At 38.9% G+C, this 15,843-nt stretch overlaps 1 protein-coding gene and 1 pseudogene across 2 annotated transcripts; both read right to left on the bottom strand.

Moving 5' to 3' along the window:
* Positions 1–1,500: 1,500 nt before the first annotated feature.
* Positions 1,501–4,196, bottom strand: LOC132112074 (claudin-23-like; annotated as a pseudogene).
* Positions 4,197–4,744: 548 nt separating this feature from the next.
* Positions 4,745–15,529, bottom strand: LOC132111574 (grainyhead-like protein 3 homolog). 2 transcript variants are annotated; one of them, XM_059518989.1, is made up of 15 exons: positions 15,387–15,529; positions 13,958–14,126; positions 13,790–13,848; positions 12,966–13,170; positions 12,701–12,786; positions 12,378–12,528; positions 11,873–11,984; positions 11,409–11,503; positions 10,360–10,518; positions 9,218–9,299; positions 8,717–8,850; positions 7,852–7,978; positions 7,673–7,758; positions 7,499–7,563; positions 4,745–5,805 (listed from the first exon to the last, which is right to left on the bottom strand). In XM_059518989.1, exons 1-15 carry the CDS (start codon positions 15,401–15,403, stop codon positions 5,688–5,690), a joined length of 1,665 nt encoding a protein of 554 aa, XP_059374972.1. In that variant the 5' UTR covers positions 15,404–15,529; the 3' UTR covers positions 4,745–5,687. The 2 variants fall into 2 exon arrangements, with proteins under 2 accessions (XP_059374972.1, XP_059374973.1); XM_059518990.1 differs by having other exon boundaries at positions 12,701–12,783.
* Positions 15,530–15,843: the final 314 nt, after the last annotated feature.

The raw sequence follows: 15,843 nt of genomic DNA, 5'->3' as shown, positions 1-15,843 counted from the left end.
TCAAAACGTGAATTACACCTGTTGAGGGAAAGATGACACCAAGACTCTAATATTACTGCAACTCCTAAAATAGAGCACAGTTAAATTATTTAATTTATAACATAATCTATTTATATCTAATCTATATCTAAACGATCTTGTCTTTTATCTTTTAAACAGTACAGATTGGTATATCTTCTTAGTTTTGACTGTGCAAATGTAATGTTCTACAATATGAACTTCACAAAAGACTAAAGACCCTATTAGGGCGGTATTGTTTCTCATGTGGACCGCTGTGAAAATACATTTACATACCACCTCAGTGATAAACTCATGGATTCGGATGGCGATTATTGTTGTTGTTGTTATTTTTCATACAGTATTTATCAATGAATGACAATACAGTTTTGACTGTTATATGTGCATAAACAAGTGTGAAATACCTATTTACGTTGCTTTTTTCCTATCACTTATACTTATTCTGGACACTTATGCATTTAACATCTGACTGTTGACATTGAAAATGATGCATATGTTTTTGCGAGGGTATCGGTAAATCAATTGTAAATCAATCAAATGTTTTGACGGTGACTGCTTGCATAACCTAATTTTAATCATATTCGGTAATTGTCTTTAATGTATTTGCCACCATTTGATCCATGGGAAATTTATCTAACGTTATTATTTAGTTTTAAGGAGTTAAAATGGCTCTTAACACCTTTGACTGACATGTTGTATCACATTATTTTGTTAGTTAAAGTTTTGGGCGGTTTTTTGTTGGAGTGGGCGGGTTTTTGAGAGCTTTTGGGCTGGAAATCGTCCATCCAATCTGGCAACACTGAGCCTACCACATATAGAATCATCACAGTCAGAAACTACACATAGGCTATTTGCAACGTCAATATTGATCAAGTACAGATAATACTAAATTACAGATCAATATATTGCAAGTAAACACTGTTGTTTACCATCCATACGGCTTGAGCGAAATGACTCAGCACATAGTTCTGTTTCACGCACTAGCGGGAAAAGCCAAAAGTGCCAACAGCCTTGAGACACTAGTAGGTTACATTCATTTGCTACAGGTTTTGGAAATAATATTTATAGTACTGTCATATTGAAGAACAAAAATCTGCCACGAAGCAGACAACTCGTACAATTTATAATGTCAACTGAGGGACCACTGTTCACACAGAACGCATCTTTAAATAAGGCGTGACACATTGGATTAAAATGAAACTCAATGTCTCGAGTCGTGTTTTTAAAAGTTGACAAAGCTTAAAAACGCAGTGCTTATTCGCAAAACAGTATAACGTTCTATGAGCCGACCTCCCATCACACCAAGAACGATAACTAGGCTATTACAAAGTTAAGATGTGGTATATGGAGGCTAATAGAGTGATTGCTAATAGTTGGTTCTTGGTGTGAACAGGAATTAATGTTTCTGTTAGTGGTTCCATACATATTTTAAAGGGGTCATATGATGCGATTTCGGGAAATGGCATGCCCCTTACCTTCTGCGATCTTCAGAGTAAATATTGCTTCAAAATCAAATAAATTTGAGCACGATTTTAACCCAGATTATTGTAACCACTCTAAACTAGCGTGCCTATTACATAATGATAACACTCGTTGCCTTCTTTAGTGCAGTTTATCAAAGTCTCGTCCCATTCGTCCATATCTGTGATATCACTAGGCCTAATCCCGAAAAAATGTGTTGCAGTCCAAACTAGTCGTTCGTTGTAGTTTTTGAAAAGTGATTTCTGTTAAATAAAATATATCCTTTTGAGTTGGACTTTGAGTTTTGTAACTTTGCAGATCATTTTTATGCTTAAACAGCAACATTACAAACTAACTAAAAGTGAAAAAGCCTAATAGAGCCCGTTAAGTTTTATTTACAACACTGTTCCAGAACAGTACAACCCAAAATATTCGGGTAAGCACAGACCATTTACTTGAATCTTACGGAGGGAAGTTTCCTGAACCTGGTAAGGGGCGTAACATTTTCGTCACACGTTTGAGGAATTCGGCCAATCACAATGCACTAGATCACTGGCCAATCAGAGCACACCGTGCTTTTCAGAACGATGAGTTTTGTAAAAATCTACACGTTTCAGAAAGGCAGGGCATAGAGGAGCAACAATAATGTACAGTACTTGGAAAATAATGTTTTTTTTACCTTAAACCGCATAAAAACATTGCATTACACCAAATACACAAAAGTTCTTTTTAGCAACATAATATGACCCCTTTAATATAGTTCTCTTTAGAAGCATCATGTGTTTACCACATCTTATTTGTCCAATTGAAAAACACTAACAGTGCACTACAATGAGTCATGTGCAAGCTCAATGTGTCTTTGAATCTCTGCTTGTGAGAGGATGAACACTTCATGCTTTTAAACCCAAGGAGCAGTGCGGCCCCTCCCAGCACCTGTACCCAAGCTCCCACCCAACCGAAATAGAGGGACCCGGCCGAGTGTAACGTTAGTCGGGCTGGCTTGTGTACGTTGAGTCCTTGTGTCTCTGATATGGTTGAATCCACCTCGATCCCCAGCTTCGAAAGATTATGAGTGTACACTCCTAATGCAGCCAGACTGAGCACACCTGCCAGCACCACCAATAGGCCACCAGCTGCCGCTACACTCCTAAGAGGGATATCGGTCCAGCAGCGGACACCCACGCTGGCAAAGACAATCCCCGCGCCGCACAGGAAAAGAGACGACAGCACCATCCCCTGGACCATTCGAACCCGAGCATCCCGCTGGTAGGACACAGACACAGGCCAGCACTCTTTGACTTCAGAATGCACCACCTGCAGGCAGCTCTCCCACAGGCCATCTGATCGGAGAAGGAGGAGCTCCGTGGCTCCACCACGCCCTGCCGCACCCAGCCGCGCCTGTCCCTCCCTGTCCCTCCCTTAACACCAGCACAAGGCCCAGGGGAGCAAACACCACCCCCATCAGCATGGACACTGGAGTGTGCATCACGTCTTTGTCTATGTGCAGCTCTTCACGATGTTAAGCTGAATGAAACCACCGGCCAAGACCTGGTGAAAAAGAATACAATTTCAGTTATACTCGATCTACTCGCATCAGATTCAAGAACATTCTTTCATTTAAATCCCCTCAGACACCCGCTGGCAGAAGTACATTCATGGTTTCACAGCCTGTTGGATCTAAAAGAGAAAGAGTGTGTATATGAATGTCTTGGTAGCCGATGACTCTGTCCTTTGAGCTCTAAGAAACATCGTCAGTTCTGGCAACCAGCACAGTGGAGGTAAATGGCCCACTGTTGCTAAGAGACAGGAAACTGGACGATCCTATGGTTGCATCTTTTGTGTTACATCTAAAATGGGACTAGCACTATCAGCCACAGGTGCTAGCCTCTGAACATCATTTTTTGACGCGTTTTTGTGTGGTCGATGATAGTGTAAACTGGATACATTTTAAAACAGTCTTACGGATATTATACGTAGACATGAAGCCAGACGTCTGGGAGCTGAGAGACTGTTCCAGAAGACAAGGACAAAAGAGACTCTGTGAATGATGTGATGCTATAAAAAGCAGCTATTTTTAATGCATGAACCCTCGCAGACACCCAGTATTTTTTAACAAGTCTGTGGAGTATTTTCATCAAGATTTCATCTTTAATTGGCTGTTAACCGGACTCTTGACAACATCACCTTCAAAGGTATCTGTGAGAGGGGTGTGGGTGTAAATTTCAACAGTTTGGTCAATAACTGCATGCTCTTAATGTCACATCTTTCATCACATGAATTTCCTGTTCCAGTCACTTTTGTTGCATGGCAACCCAAAAATAAACTTATAAAAGGTTGCACTGGCACCTGTACATGAATGAAAACAACAGAATCTGCCACACCAGCAAAACGTGGCTACTCACACTGTCACAGCATTGTCTTAGTTATTAAATATCTGGAAAAACAGCATGACTGTGATCGGAACCACAGCAGTCAAGCTTTGTTTTTTTTACGATTTTAAAACACAAAAGATAAAAAGCTCATTCCATCTTGAGAAGGATCAACAGGATTAGGCATATGCAAACTATCCACACTAGACCCCACAGACAAAAAGCAAAGATGCAGTGACCTGCTCTCCTGACCTGGTTTTTTCATTCATTCAGATGTTATAGTCATCTGCTTCACTATTTGAATCACACATAACAGAGATGCCATGCACTCACCTTTCTGCAGAAGAATGGATGATCATTCAGCTGTTCTCTTTGTTAAGTCTGAGATGGATTCTTCTGCTTTTTGTCTTTTCTCTATCCCTCAGTCTCTGATTCTCACTAGTCTTGTGTATGAGGCTTTCGATACACCCCCTTCCTTCTTTCAAACAGACACACACGCACGCACACACACACACACACACACACACACACACACACACACACACACACACACACAGAACAAACAGCAAGTCCAACGTGTGCTGACTGTAAAATGCAGACTGCCTCCTAAACCCATTGACACAGAATCAATTCAATGTGTCATGTTCAGCTGCTCTGACGATTTCAGTGTGTTCATTCAATGAAGGAATCATCAGACTGATTCGAACACATAACTCTCTCTGTTGTTGAGGCAATTCGTTAAAAGATTCATAAGAGTCATGTGCTTGTGTCAGGATAGAGGCTGTGCTGTTTGTTTGTGTGTGACATAATTGTGACCCACATTTTTTAACAGCACAGCGGTAGCTGTAAATTATTTCAGCAAGGAAATGTCTTCCAACAATGACAAAACACTTAAAAATGTTATGGATTTTGTATTTTATTTTTCCATATAAAAGCAGAGGCAGTAAAAAAAGGAAAGCACAGCTTTAATATATCAATATTGTTTGAAAGCAATACAAAGCATTTGAAATGTACAAGTTTTGTGAAGCAAAAAAAACCTGAAAAGTCACCGTTATTTAATCTGATATTTGGGTAAGTTCGATATTGCAGTGGTTCGCCCGAACTTTCTTGTCTAAATTTCGGAGGACAAAAGGGCCGGTTGTCCTGACAACCGTTACAGCCCAGCCACACAGATTCGAAATGTGTGGAGCCAGTTTTCCAAATGTAGTGATCGAAACACTGACAGATACGCGGCTCTTTAAGGGTGGAAATGTGCGACTTAAAGGTCTAAAACACTCGTGTGTGTTGGTGGAGTATTTCAGATGTGAAACTAAAAGGCAGAAAGTCACAGCACCCTGACTGGAAGTATGCTGAAGTAACACGCAGCAAGATTAATAAACATGCAAACCACCATTAGAGCATAAAGCAATACAAACGCCTCACACCCTTTCCTAGAAATGATGGGCCTATTATAAGCAGCAAAGAGGCAGCATCAAAAAAGGCAAGTTTATCTTTGAAATAATAACATATAACTCTTTTAAGATCATGTCAAAACACAACATTATGATAATTATGACTATTTACAATTTATACAATTTATATTATACCTTGCTGATCATAATTGCTCATGTTATAAAATTATTGTAGATAAAATAATAAAAAAGGTACAAAAATGGAAAATTTTATTTACACTGTTCAGTATTGATATGACTGAGAATGATATAACTGGCAGGTGAGCTGTTTATATATAGCAACGGTTCTGGCAATGCAGAATCTGATTCATAGTCATGCTTTTGGATCAAAAGTTCAGAAAGAAGCTGCCAGCAGCACCAGGTGTGGTGTCACTAGTTTATAATGTCATTATAGCTCCATAAGTGTGATCTGGAAGTGGTTGATAATAATTTCAGTGATCTCGATGAGGAAGGCAGAGTGGTTGCTGTAATGCTCGATGATGTTATCATCCATGTTCACAAAGATCCTGTTGATGGTAAGAAAAAGAGAATAAGTTATAGAAGTTCTTGTTAAAATTCTGGCCCATACTTTATATTTACACATTGCGCCGATAACCAAAAAACTGGTGATATAAAAATTTGAGGCTATTTTAATAAATTAAAAAATTAATAAAATAAAATTAAAAACACCTCTAAATATTAAAAGCATTTTAAATTATATACGTAAATTTAGGCATTAGAAAATTATAATGTACTGTATGAAAAACGGATATTAATTTTGAGATTTGTTTAAAATATTATTAGAGAAACATTTTTAGATTATTACTAAACATTCATTTTAAGTGTGCATAAGATCACTGGAAAAATCACGTAAATGTAAAAGTTTGTGAAATTAGGTATATTTTAAACACCAAAACATTATAAAAACTCCAAAATTGGATAATATCTGATGTAGTACCATTATCATAGAGCCAAACATACAAAACCTCCAAAGTTAAAGATTATCTCTAAAGTTGCTTCTCATCTGCACAAAAACCACAGTGCTTTAACTCGGCACCTGGTCATTGTCATTTGTGGATTACTACACAATTACTTATTTCGGTCATTATGACTGGATTGAGCTGTTGAGTGACACTGAATGATATACAGATGAACTGTGCCCTACCAACTGCTGAAAGAAACTTTAAGCATTCCTCTACAATTTTCTAAAGCATTCATCATTTCTTCCATAAGGGCAGACCCTGATTTAGATCCTTAAAAACACAAATCTCATGACTTATGCAAACAATTATTTGGCACAACAGTCATCTCTACTGGCCAATATGTATGCGGTGTGCGGGTGTATGACAGACTAACAGCGAGATCTTGTCAGCTCTCCCTGCCCTGAGGGTGGAGGGAGTCTGATTGAAGATTGGGGCGAGAGAATGAGCGAGAATGCGGCCCAACCTGTCCCTATAACCTCAGCCATATCATCAACTAACGGCCTGGGGAAAGTTGAGCCCCAGGTTACACAGCTCTAGGCTAGGATGATTACAATAAAATGCCTTTAATAGAGTCCTGGACATGTTTCTTTGACCTATGTAGGTCAAACGCTCCTTAAATGCTCCAGTGGGCTGTGAAATATGGTCATTCAATGATATGCTTTACTTATACTGCCTTATACTTTATGATGCACTGATTTGAGTTATTCCCACACATGTTCTGAAATGGATGCGCAAACAGGTAAGTGCCAACGTCTACATTTTGTCATGGGTGATCACCAACCATGAGATAAATGGTGTTTTCAGAGCCTGGCCTCATTAGGTTGCACGTAGTGTCTCTTACACAACTAGACGCCAGTGCTGGCTTCCTATCAGAACCACCATTTCTACTGTTTCTACCTGAGCTTCATAAACCCAAAAAAAACATGAGTCTACCTATGTTGAAATCATCTTGTCTTACTTCTGTTTTTCTTTAATTTTTTTTTTTTTTTTGAAGGGGAGCAGCAATCATCACATTCCAAACACTATAGATCTCCAGTCAACCCGGTCTGTCGACTTTGCTTCCTGGCAGCTTGTTGAGATGGAGCTCAGATTATAAGAAAAGGGTTTAACAGCCGTTCATCCTCCGTGAAAGAACATTTCGACATCTCTCTATCCATGCTCGGGACTTAATCACAGTTTGCAACAGTCCCCCAACGTTTTTGCCCAGTGGAAATTAGCTGTGAAATGTCTCACTCACCCTCTTTTGCACTTCTTGAAGATTTTCACAATGGTGTCTTCTTGCATACCGTACTTTTCTGAAATCTGAGGAGGCAGAAGTGACATGAGTCAGATCTTAGGTACAGTTCCTCTCAAGGTCGGAGGTGTGATTTTCACAAAAATGTGTAACGGAAAGAGACGTTGAAAAACTCACCGCTTCTCTCAGGCCCTTGAGGGTTGGCGTGTTCAACATAAGGGCATCAAATACTTCCTCAGTCTCTCGCCTGACGTACAGAAGAACTGAGAACAAAATAAAGAATCTACTATTAAAACACTGTGGCGGGTTTGTAGCTCAAATTGATATGTTTCCAGGTTACTGCATTTCTTCCATACCTCTCTGTTGCTCGTCTCGACGGGCTTGTTTGCTTGGTGGGGAGCTGCCCTGGTCGCCGCCATCTGCGTAACAGTTGGAACGTTTCAGTGATGTCCTGTCACTTTCCTCCAGGCTAACAGGAGGCACCTGGACAATAACAAACAGATAAAATCAAGGTTGTTAAAATGTGGATTATAGTTTCATGTCTCTTGCGTGTTTGCACGCTGATGATTATGATAATAGCAACTTTATCACAGTGACATCTTAAACAATAAGAGGTGCGACAATGCAGAAAAAACGTAGGATGATCGCATGACCTCCTAATCCTTCACTAATATGCCAAAGTCACTGTTATGGGCTGTGACTACATGTAAAAAGGCCAAAAGACTAATTATATGAAATTATGTCGAAATTTAAGTGAGAATTGCGCTAGTCTGGACTGTGGGAAAAAGGCCTGTCAGAACAGCCTCCATCCCTCCTCTCTTAGGCTGTGTAAACACAGCTGAAATGCATCTCTTCAACACCCTCAGAAGAAGTGTGTGTGCATGTGTTTGAGCTCCTATGGGTTAATCCCTGTGTCAGTCGGCATGGCCGTCCCCCACTCAGGTGAGTTTCGCTCACTGTCATGTAAACTCAAGAGCGCACCAGTTAGCATGTCTGATCTCGAGATCACTTTCTCCTATTCTTTCCAAGCCCACTTCTTTCCAACTGCATTTTTTCCCACACTTTTCCTCACGTGCTCCCATACTGTCAGCCCTCAGGGTGTTGGTGAACATGACTCAACAATGCTATGGTAAGCCGCAATTCCTAGGATATAGGGAAGAGCGTGTTTGTGTGTGTGTGTGTGTGTGTTTGTGTGTGTGTGTGTGTGAACGACAGACGTACCAGGCCACAGCGCTGCATCGTGCTGAAGTGCATCTCTGGGATGAATAAAACAGGTTGTGTGACATGATCGTCTAGAGTTTTAAAGTAGGTAGAGTCCTTTCCAACAGAGCTGGAAACTAAGGCCTGTTTACAACCTGAAGAGAAGAAAATCAGCTTTAATAGAACACTTGAAAATGTTTCTTGAAGGCATGACTAACGAAAACTAGACCCTGATGGAAAACACAGTTTGGCTAATGGCCCACAGGTAATTTGAGTTTGACAGCCTGCTTTTACACATCATTGAAAATATGTGCTTAAAATCTTGTTTTGGTTTCGACTTGTGCCAAATTAGTAGGAAATCCTAAGTAGCCGGATAGCTGAGCATTTCAGTGGCTTGTTGGGTCAGAACATGGACACCAAATGGCAAGTATATGTATTGTATTTGCTTTATGCTTTTGGTAGGGTGGTAATGGGTGTTTTCTGACAGTCTCAGGCTGTAATTACATGACTGACAGCACTCACTATTATTGCTGGAGTCTGCAACATTCTTGGTCCTCCTCTTGCTTCTCTTCCTCTCCTCGTCTCTCATCTTCCTTTCTGCCCCCTGCAAGCATTCAAGGACAATAAAACATTTAGAATCTGAGCAATTACAAACTGCTCTGGCATATTAGAAAAGCTTAAGCAACACTTAATTAACCAATAATTAACAATACAAAAGAGTTTTTAACTGCACAGATGCTTGCAGAGAAATTAAGAAAACATTTTACAAAAACAATGTTTTATTACATATGTCTTTTCAAAACTATTCTTGTAAACAACTCAGAGATCATATCTCGTTGACATGCCAGCTGTGCAGTAAATATGCATTAGATCCAGCTAGAGAAACCACAGCTATGCAGTAATGCACTCAGCTCCCCTGCTGCTGCTAAACCAGTCAGACGTGTGTCAAATCTAACCTTCCCATGCATTTCCCCCACACAACGTCAAACAGCTAACAACTATGGCCACCGTGGAACACACAAACGGCCTTTAAGGAGATGAGAGAGATAAGGTGGTCCGGTGACATTTATCTGATCAGCTCAACAAAAGAGATCAATAGGAATCAGAAGATAGAGGTACCAAACAGAGTAAGGGAGAGAAACACCAAAAGAGAGATAGAAAGACTGAAAGTACTGAAAGTATACTTCAGTGTCTTTTTTTTTTTGCTTCAGTGAAAACAAGTTATCACGTAATTGAAAATGTGCCAGTAAAAGATCGGAGTTTAGACATATGCCACTTTTGAAGTATATAACTTTGTAGGTCATGGTAACAGTGACTCAGGACTATGTTTTGTTTAACTGTTATGACGCAGTTCAAGATGAGCCAAATAAACGATAGAGATCCAATGCACGCCCTGATAATGCAACTTAATTTTTCTGATCCAACTTAACATTTAATTAAGCCCTGAAATGCACGTGTGCATCTTTTCATGCTGCTATAAGATTGTCTTGGATATTGCTTCTTCCAACAAATTTTTAAAGATAAAAATAGAATTATATTATTATAAATAAAAATATTCTAAATGTAAAATATATATATGTATTTAAATATTTTTTAAAGATATATATTTTAATATTGATTTTTTAAAAAATCTATCCTTTTTTATTTGGTGGGGACGGGCTCACCTTATCGCAGAAGATCTTGACCTGACAAACAGCTCTGTGAATGAGACGGTTGTTCCCTGAGCTGAAATCATACGTGTCGATCTGAAGATTGAGGGGAAGACCTTTGACCCCCTTCTGCGAGGAGAAGTCAGTGCTCAGAGAATTGATGCCAATGTGCACCTGCAAAACACAACAGACACATGAAATCTCAAGAAAGCACTTTGGAAATCAGGAAGCAGGGTTTGTTATTTTACAAAGAGAAAAAAGTGAGAAGCCTGGAACAAAAGGAAGGGTCAGGAATGAGACACACTAAATGTGTCATATGCAAATGAATGTTCAATAATTCCAATTCATTTCAAAAGAAAAGGAGTGTCCATACGGAGAACAACATGACAAGATCCAACATGTTGGAACTGGAGGTAAAACAACAATAAAATAAATGCTAATATGTAATATGATGGTTCATGAATAAATGAGGGAGTAGGTGCTGATTTCCAAACATTTATAGTTCCTCATAGCTGCTGACTGATTTGGCACAACAAAGTTGAATAACAGTTGGAATATTTGAAGTAAAATGTTGATTTTTAAAACGCATTGTTGCTACATTGCTTGGCAACCAAATAATGTTAGCTGCTAGACTAATGAATAATATTACTTGGTGAAAGAATTATTTATTCGGATTATTAGCTAAAAATATTAAACTTTTAATTTGTAACTAGCTGTTGCTGATATTTCAATCAATAAAAGTGCGTTACAGTTATTGTATTCTTTCTCTCTGTCTCTGCTCCACCTTCTCTGAGTTTCGCTGTCCCACCCATCACTATCCTGGGGGCACGCTGAAATGCCCTACTTCTCTTTTTCTCCTTCCCTGCTTCCTTCCCTCCCTCCCTCCCTCCCTCCTTCTTTCTTTTTTCTTTCTCTTTCTTTCTTTTTATTCCCTGTGATGACAGTTGCCTGAGGAGGCCACATACCGTAGATACCACTGCTCTCTGACACTCCTCTAAATCATCCTCCTTTCAACCCCACTTAACGAAAACAGGCGACAGGTGGTTCTGTGTGTGTGCTTGTACCTTTGCTTCTTCACCAGTGTTCCAGATAAAGGACAGTGCGTTGAAAGCCACCTCTTCTACGTTACTCACTCCACTGAAAACTTCCTTGTAGTCAGCTGAGAATTAGTATAGAAGAATTTATTCATATAAATTGTATGAAATTAAACACTCATGAATCAAAAACAAATAATGTCTGACTTTAAATCTAATGATGGATGAAGCCAGTCACCAGTATATAATAAAAGCATTCTTAATTCAATAAGTAATCAGTATTGTCTTGTTTTCCAGAATTAATTATTTACAATGTTTATGCATAATATAAAAATGTGAAATATTTGCCAATGAGGTATGCTAAAAAAGAAAGAAAGTTAGTTACATATAATCTCAGAAAATATTTAGATGTTTAGAAATAGACCAAATAGAATAAATACATCTTGATTATTGAAATTATTTTTTGCAGGTAGATTGATAGTGTGGAAACATACCGATATCAATGACTCTCTGTTTAACAGTAGGCTGTCGAGCGTGCCAGTGGTTCCAGTACTTCAGCTGCATCTCAGGACTCTTGTCATTCTCAAACACAGCCATGATCATCGTCTGGGAGAGTGAAAGGAAGAAAAAGGAACATAATAAGAACCTGTTACTTTGTGTTTTTTAGAGAGTGGTGACTCCCTGTAGGACAAATGCTAGTCTTTTTGTTGTTTATCAAGCGATGTTTTATGTCACCACACTAATACCCTTTCTATTTACTTTGTCACTGACCATAGCAGTGTATGCTTTAACAAAACAGTCAATCTGTCACACCTACAATATGCAAGGGTTTATTTACTGTTGCACGCCATGGTTACTGAATGACAAAATGTAAAAAAAAAAATTTAAACGATGCCTAAATAACTAATCGCTCTTTCTCTTTGAAGCAGGTTACTTAGAACAAACATGTTATATAGCAAGAATACATTTCCATTATTTCTGTCTGAAAGTAAAACTTACTTTCACTTTGCTGCATGACACCCCAGCAGTGCTGTCCACTCCCTGCAGAGTGATGGGGTAAAACTGTCCCTTATTGAGGTACACCAAGGGTATCTCTGTTGTTTTGTGCTGGGAAGCTTGTGGGGTACCAAGAACAAACTGGAAGTCATTCCTGTGAAAAATAGTCAAATTAATTTCATGCAATGGCATTGCTCAGTATTTTACATACTAATATCTATTGCTTTTTATAGCTTGCATAAAATCACCAAATTATATGTTTTATATAGGAAGAAGAATGTGAAGCTGATTTGAAAAGGCTCAGACAGTTTAGAAGCCTGTCGCACCTGTATCTGTCTGGAGGCGAGTTGGAGTAGGACTCTGAGTATACAGGGCTCGTCTGTCTCAGAAACGTGTTGTAAGGAAGAGGCTGCTTTTTGAAGACAACAAACAGAAGTGTCAGAAATGTATGATAATTATAGAGAACAAAGCACCTGTTTTAGGCAATCATGGCATATTTTAGAATCTGTTGGGATGGCTCAGAAACTAGGAAGTAGAAAAATTACATGAATACATTTTATATTTAAATGGGTTTTAAAATGTTCTGCAAACCTCAGGGGTCACCTCCAGAAAGGGATGGTCAGATGGCCATGATTTCTGTGCTGGGTGCAGGAGGGGGTACAAGTTGTCCCCGGTGTAGCTGTCAGTGCTCTGTAAACCTTGCTTTGAGTGACCGGGGGAAATACTTTCAGAAAGCAGCTTCATGATGTGAGCGTTCTCCAGCGTGGCCAGCTCAGGGGAAGAGCTATTCCCTGCCCTGAGAGATAAATGACAGTACAAATTGTGACCCTTCAAGCTGCAGATTATCATTTTTTTATGCTACTTCATCATTAATGCTCTTCACACAGGGTCAACTGTTAGCTGCCTAAGCAATAATGAAGAAGTGTTAAAGTCAATAAAAGTAGCATTCAATCTCTGCATTGTTTATGGAGATTTCTTTGCATTAAAAAAAGCAAACCTAAACACTGGGCGGGAGCTGTTTGCACCTAAAGCCAATTTTTTCTCTCTCTCTCTCTCTCTCTGTTTGAGTTTCTCGGTACATCGAGAAGACTAACAAGCTCTATAGGCAGCTATTTTTCACTTGCACAAAAGGGTGCTGTGTAGTGACTCAGTCTTTTTGGGATGGGTTGAAGAAGAGGATTAACAGCTGAACCAGCTCTGACCTCAGATAATCTTTAGCTAAATTACTCAACCTACCAATATACAAGAAGGAGAAAATGTGACATTTTTCATCTGGATAAATTACTGTCAAGACATATTTCCATCTTGACTTCTCTCTTATACTATTTACAATGTATACAATATTTGCTTCTACTGTATGTTTAGAATAAAAGTGTTTTGACTCATAAATCCTAAAAGTATATGGTCAAACTTACCTGTCAATGTGCATGCTGCTTTCACGGGCACATGTTGTCATCTTCTGCTCTTTTGGGGTCTTAAAAATAATACATTTATAATATTATTTCTGTAATAATACAAATAAAATAATGCTAAGAAATAATAATCTTTTTTATATTATTTTTACAAATGTATTTTTGTGTTACCTTGCAGGCCTCATAGAGGAAACTTAGAGTTGCAAATTCTTCATCTGATGACAGTCTAGGTTTAGTCTTGCTGAGGTCACTGCTGTCCATGCAAGGCCAAGAGTCCATAATGTAATTGTCTGGATAGCGTAAGTAGTTGAAACTCTCGTTCTGTTGTACCATGAGAGCCCTAGGGGAAAATAGAAGGAGATATAAGCTTAGATAAAACAGCAAACATTCTCGGGAACTGCAACATGTGACTTTGCATGTATTGATAGTGTGATGTATGGTGAAATAATTAACAGCTTAAACATCACAGAAATGTGCCTCTGGTTCACTGAACATTTTCAGTATCGAAATCAAAGACTTCAGTGAAGTCAGGGTGCAAGAGCTGATGCTCTTCATCCAGACTTCAAACTATATAATACTCAAGAAAGTTTCCACAATCACAGCATTTCGAGCAAAAAAATGACTATAGCCTATGTCGCGAAACAGTGGTAAATCTGACTCTCTCTTTTCATTTGTGCTCCTTAGGGCAGAAACTCTTGTAATGGATCAATGGTCCGAAGCAAATCCTAAGTGAAGGAACTTAATTTTATTTTAACACAAGCACCACAAACAAAAGACAAGGATTTGAAGAGGATCACTAAATTCTCAAAGAGTTAGATTTGTTTTGGGGCTTTCCATAACTATTAGGATTAGCAATGAGGTGGTCTGCTATGGTAAGCGAAAACACAAACCGGCCTGTTTAGGCACCTGTGCTCACACTAAATAAATTAGCAATAAATTTGTTTATTTATCTTTAAACTGTGCAGACTTTTCTAGATGAAGAAAAACCCTAGCAAATACCTATACTTTCTAATTCTAGGCACCTGCATATTGACATAGACCTGACCTCTGACACATTAGCACAAGACTAATGTTTTCTGTTTTTATGCACTTGGGCCCGTAGAACAGTTACACCAAGGTGTCTGTAAGAGTAAGAGACAGAGTGTGCGTGTTTGGGTCCTGGTGTCAACTTTCAGCAGAAATTATCTTAATGTACTCAATTATGTGCGGGCCAGTTTACACATGAGCAGAGGGAGAGTGGGAGAAGACGAGAGAGACACTACTCAAGAGGAACAGACAGCTCTGAGCGGTGAAACTGCAAACTATAACACACCCCACTACAAAATCATATGAATCATATGAAACAAGATCGTTTTTTGTTTTTTTTATTCCTACATTAACTGCTCATTTGAGAATGTCTGGACAGTGGCTAATAATATATATAATAAAGTTTAACCCTTAATCTAAAAAAAAAAAACAATTTTCAGGATTTTTGGAAAGCAATCATAGCCATGACATTTTAGTAAAATAAAAATGGTATTTGTGTTCAACACAGCCAAGCAAAGAAAGCCCCAGCTAGAGCATTATAAATTTAATGCAAATAAATATCAATTTCACTTACTCAATCTCCTTGGTCATGACTCCTCTGACAGGCAGTGATGATAAAATCCTTAGTTTGTAAACTTGTCTCTTCCCTCAGATGTGTTTGTCTGTGTTTGTATGTCTGGCTGAATGTGTATGTGTGTTTGTATCCTGATAAATGAAGTGGTTTGATTTGTAACCACATAATCTCTCTCTATTTATTCACCTAGCAAGTTTGCTTCTTTGCTCTGATTGGCTGCCAGCCTGAGACAGGTGTGTGATAGGACAGGTGTTTCCTCAATGTTTCTGTGCTGGAGAGAGAGAAACTCCAGCATGTGTGTGAGTGTGTTTGATGGGGGGGGGGGGTCTAACTCATTAACACCTAATATAAAAGACTGAAAGTCTCCAGCTATAGGTGTGAAATGCATCTTATTTGGGATCAGAAACCGAAGGCACTGGTGAAAGAGCAAGGTTTTAACATGGAAATTAAATATTGT

Source organism: Carassius carassius, chromosome 31 (assembly GCF_963082965.1).
Source record: "Carassius carassius chromosome 31, fCarCar2.1, whole genome shotgun sequence".
NCBI classification, from domain to species: domain Eukaryota; kingdom Metazoa; phylum Chordata; class Actinopteri; order Cypriniformes; family Cyprinidae; genus Carassius; species Carassius carassius.
The sequence above is the reverse complement of the archived record's forward strand: the minus strand, read 5'-3'. Positions and strand labels throughout refer to the sequence as shown.

What these genes read in the sequence shown, in the direction of transcription:
- LOC132111574 (XM_059518989.1), bottom strand. An exon ending in TCCTCTATGAGGCCTGCAAG is followed by an intron (nt 13,849 to 13,957) that starts GTAACACAAAAA and finishes ATTATTTTTAAG; the next exon opens with ACCCCAAAAGAGCAGAAGAT. An exon ending in ACAGAGAGTCATTGATATCG is followed by an intron (nt 11,504 to 11,872) that starts GTATGTTTCCAC and finishes ACTAATTCTCAG; the next exon opens with CTGACTACAAGGAAGTTTTC.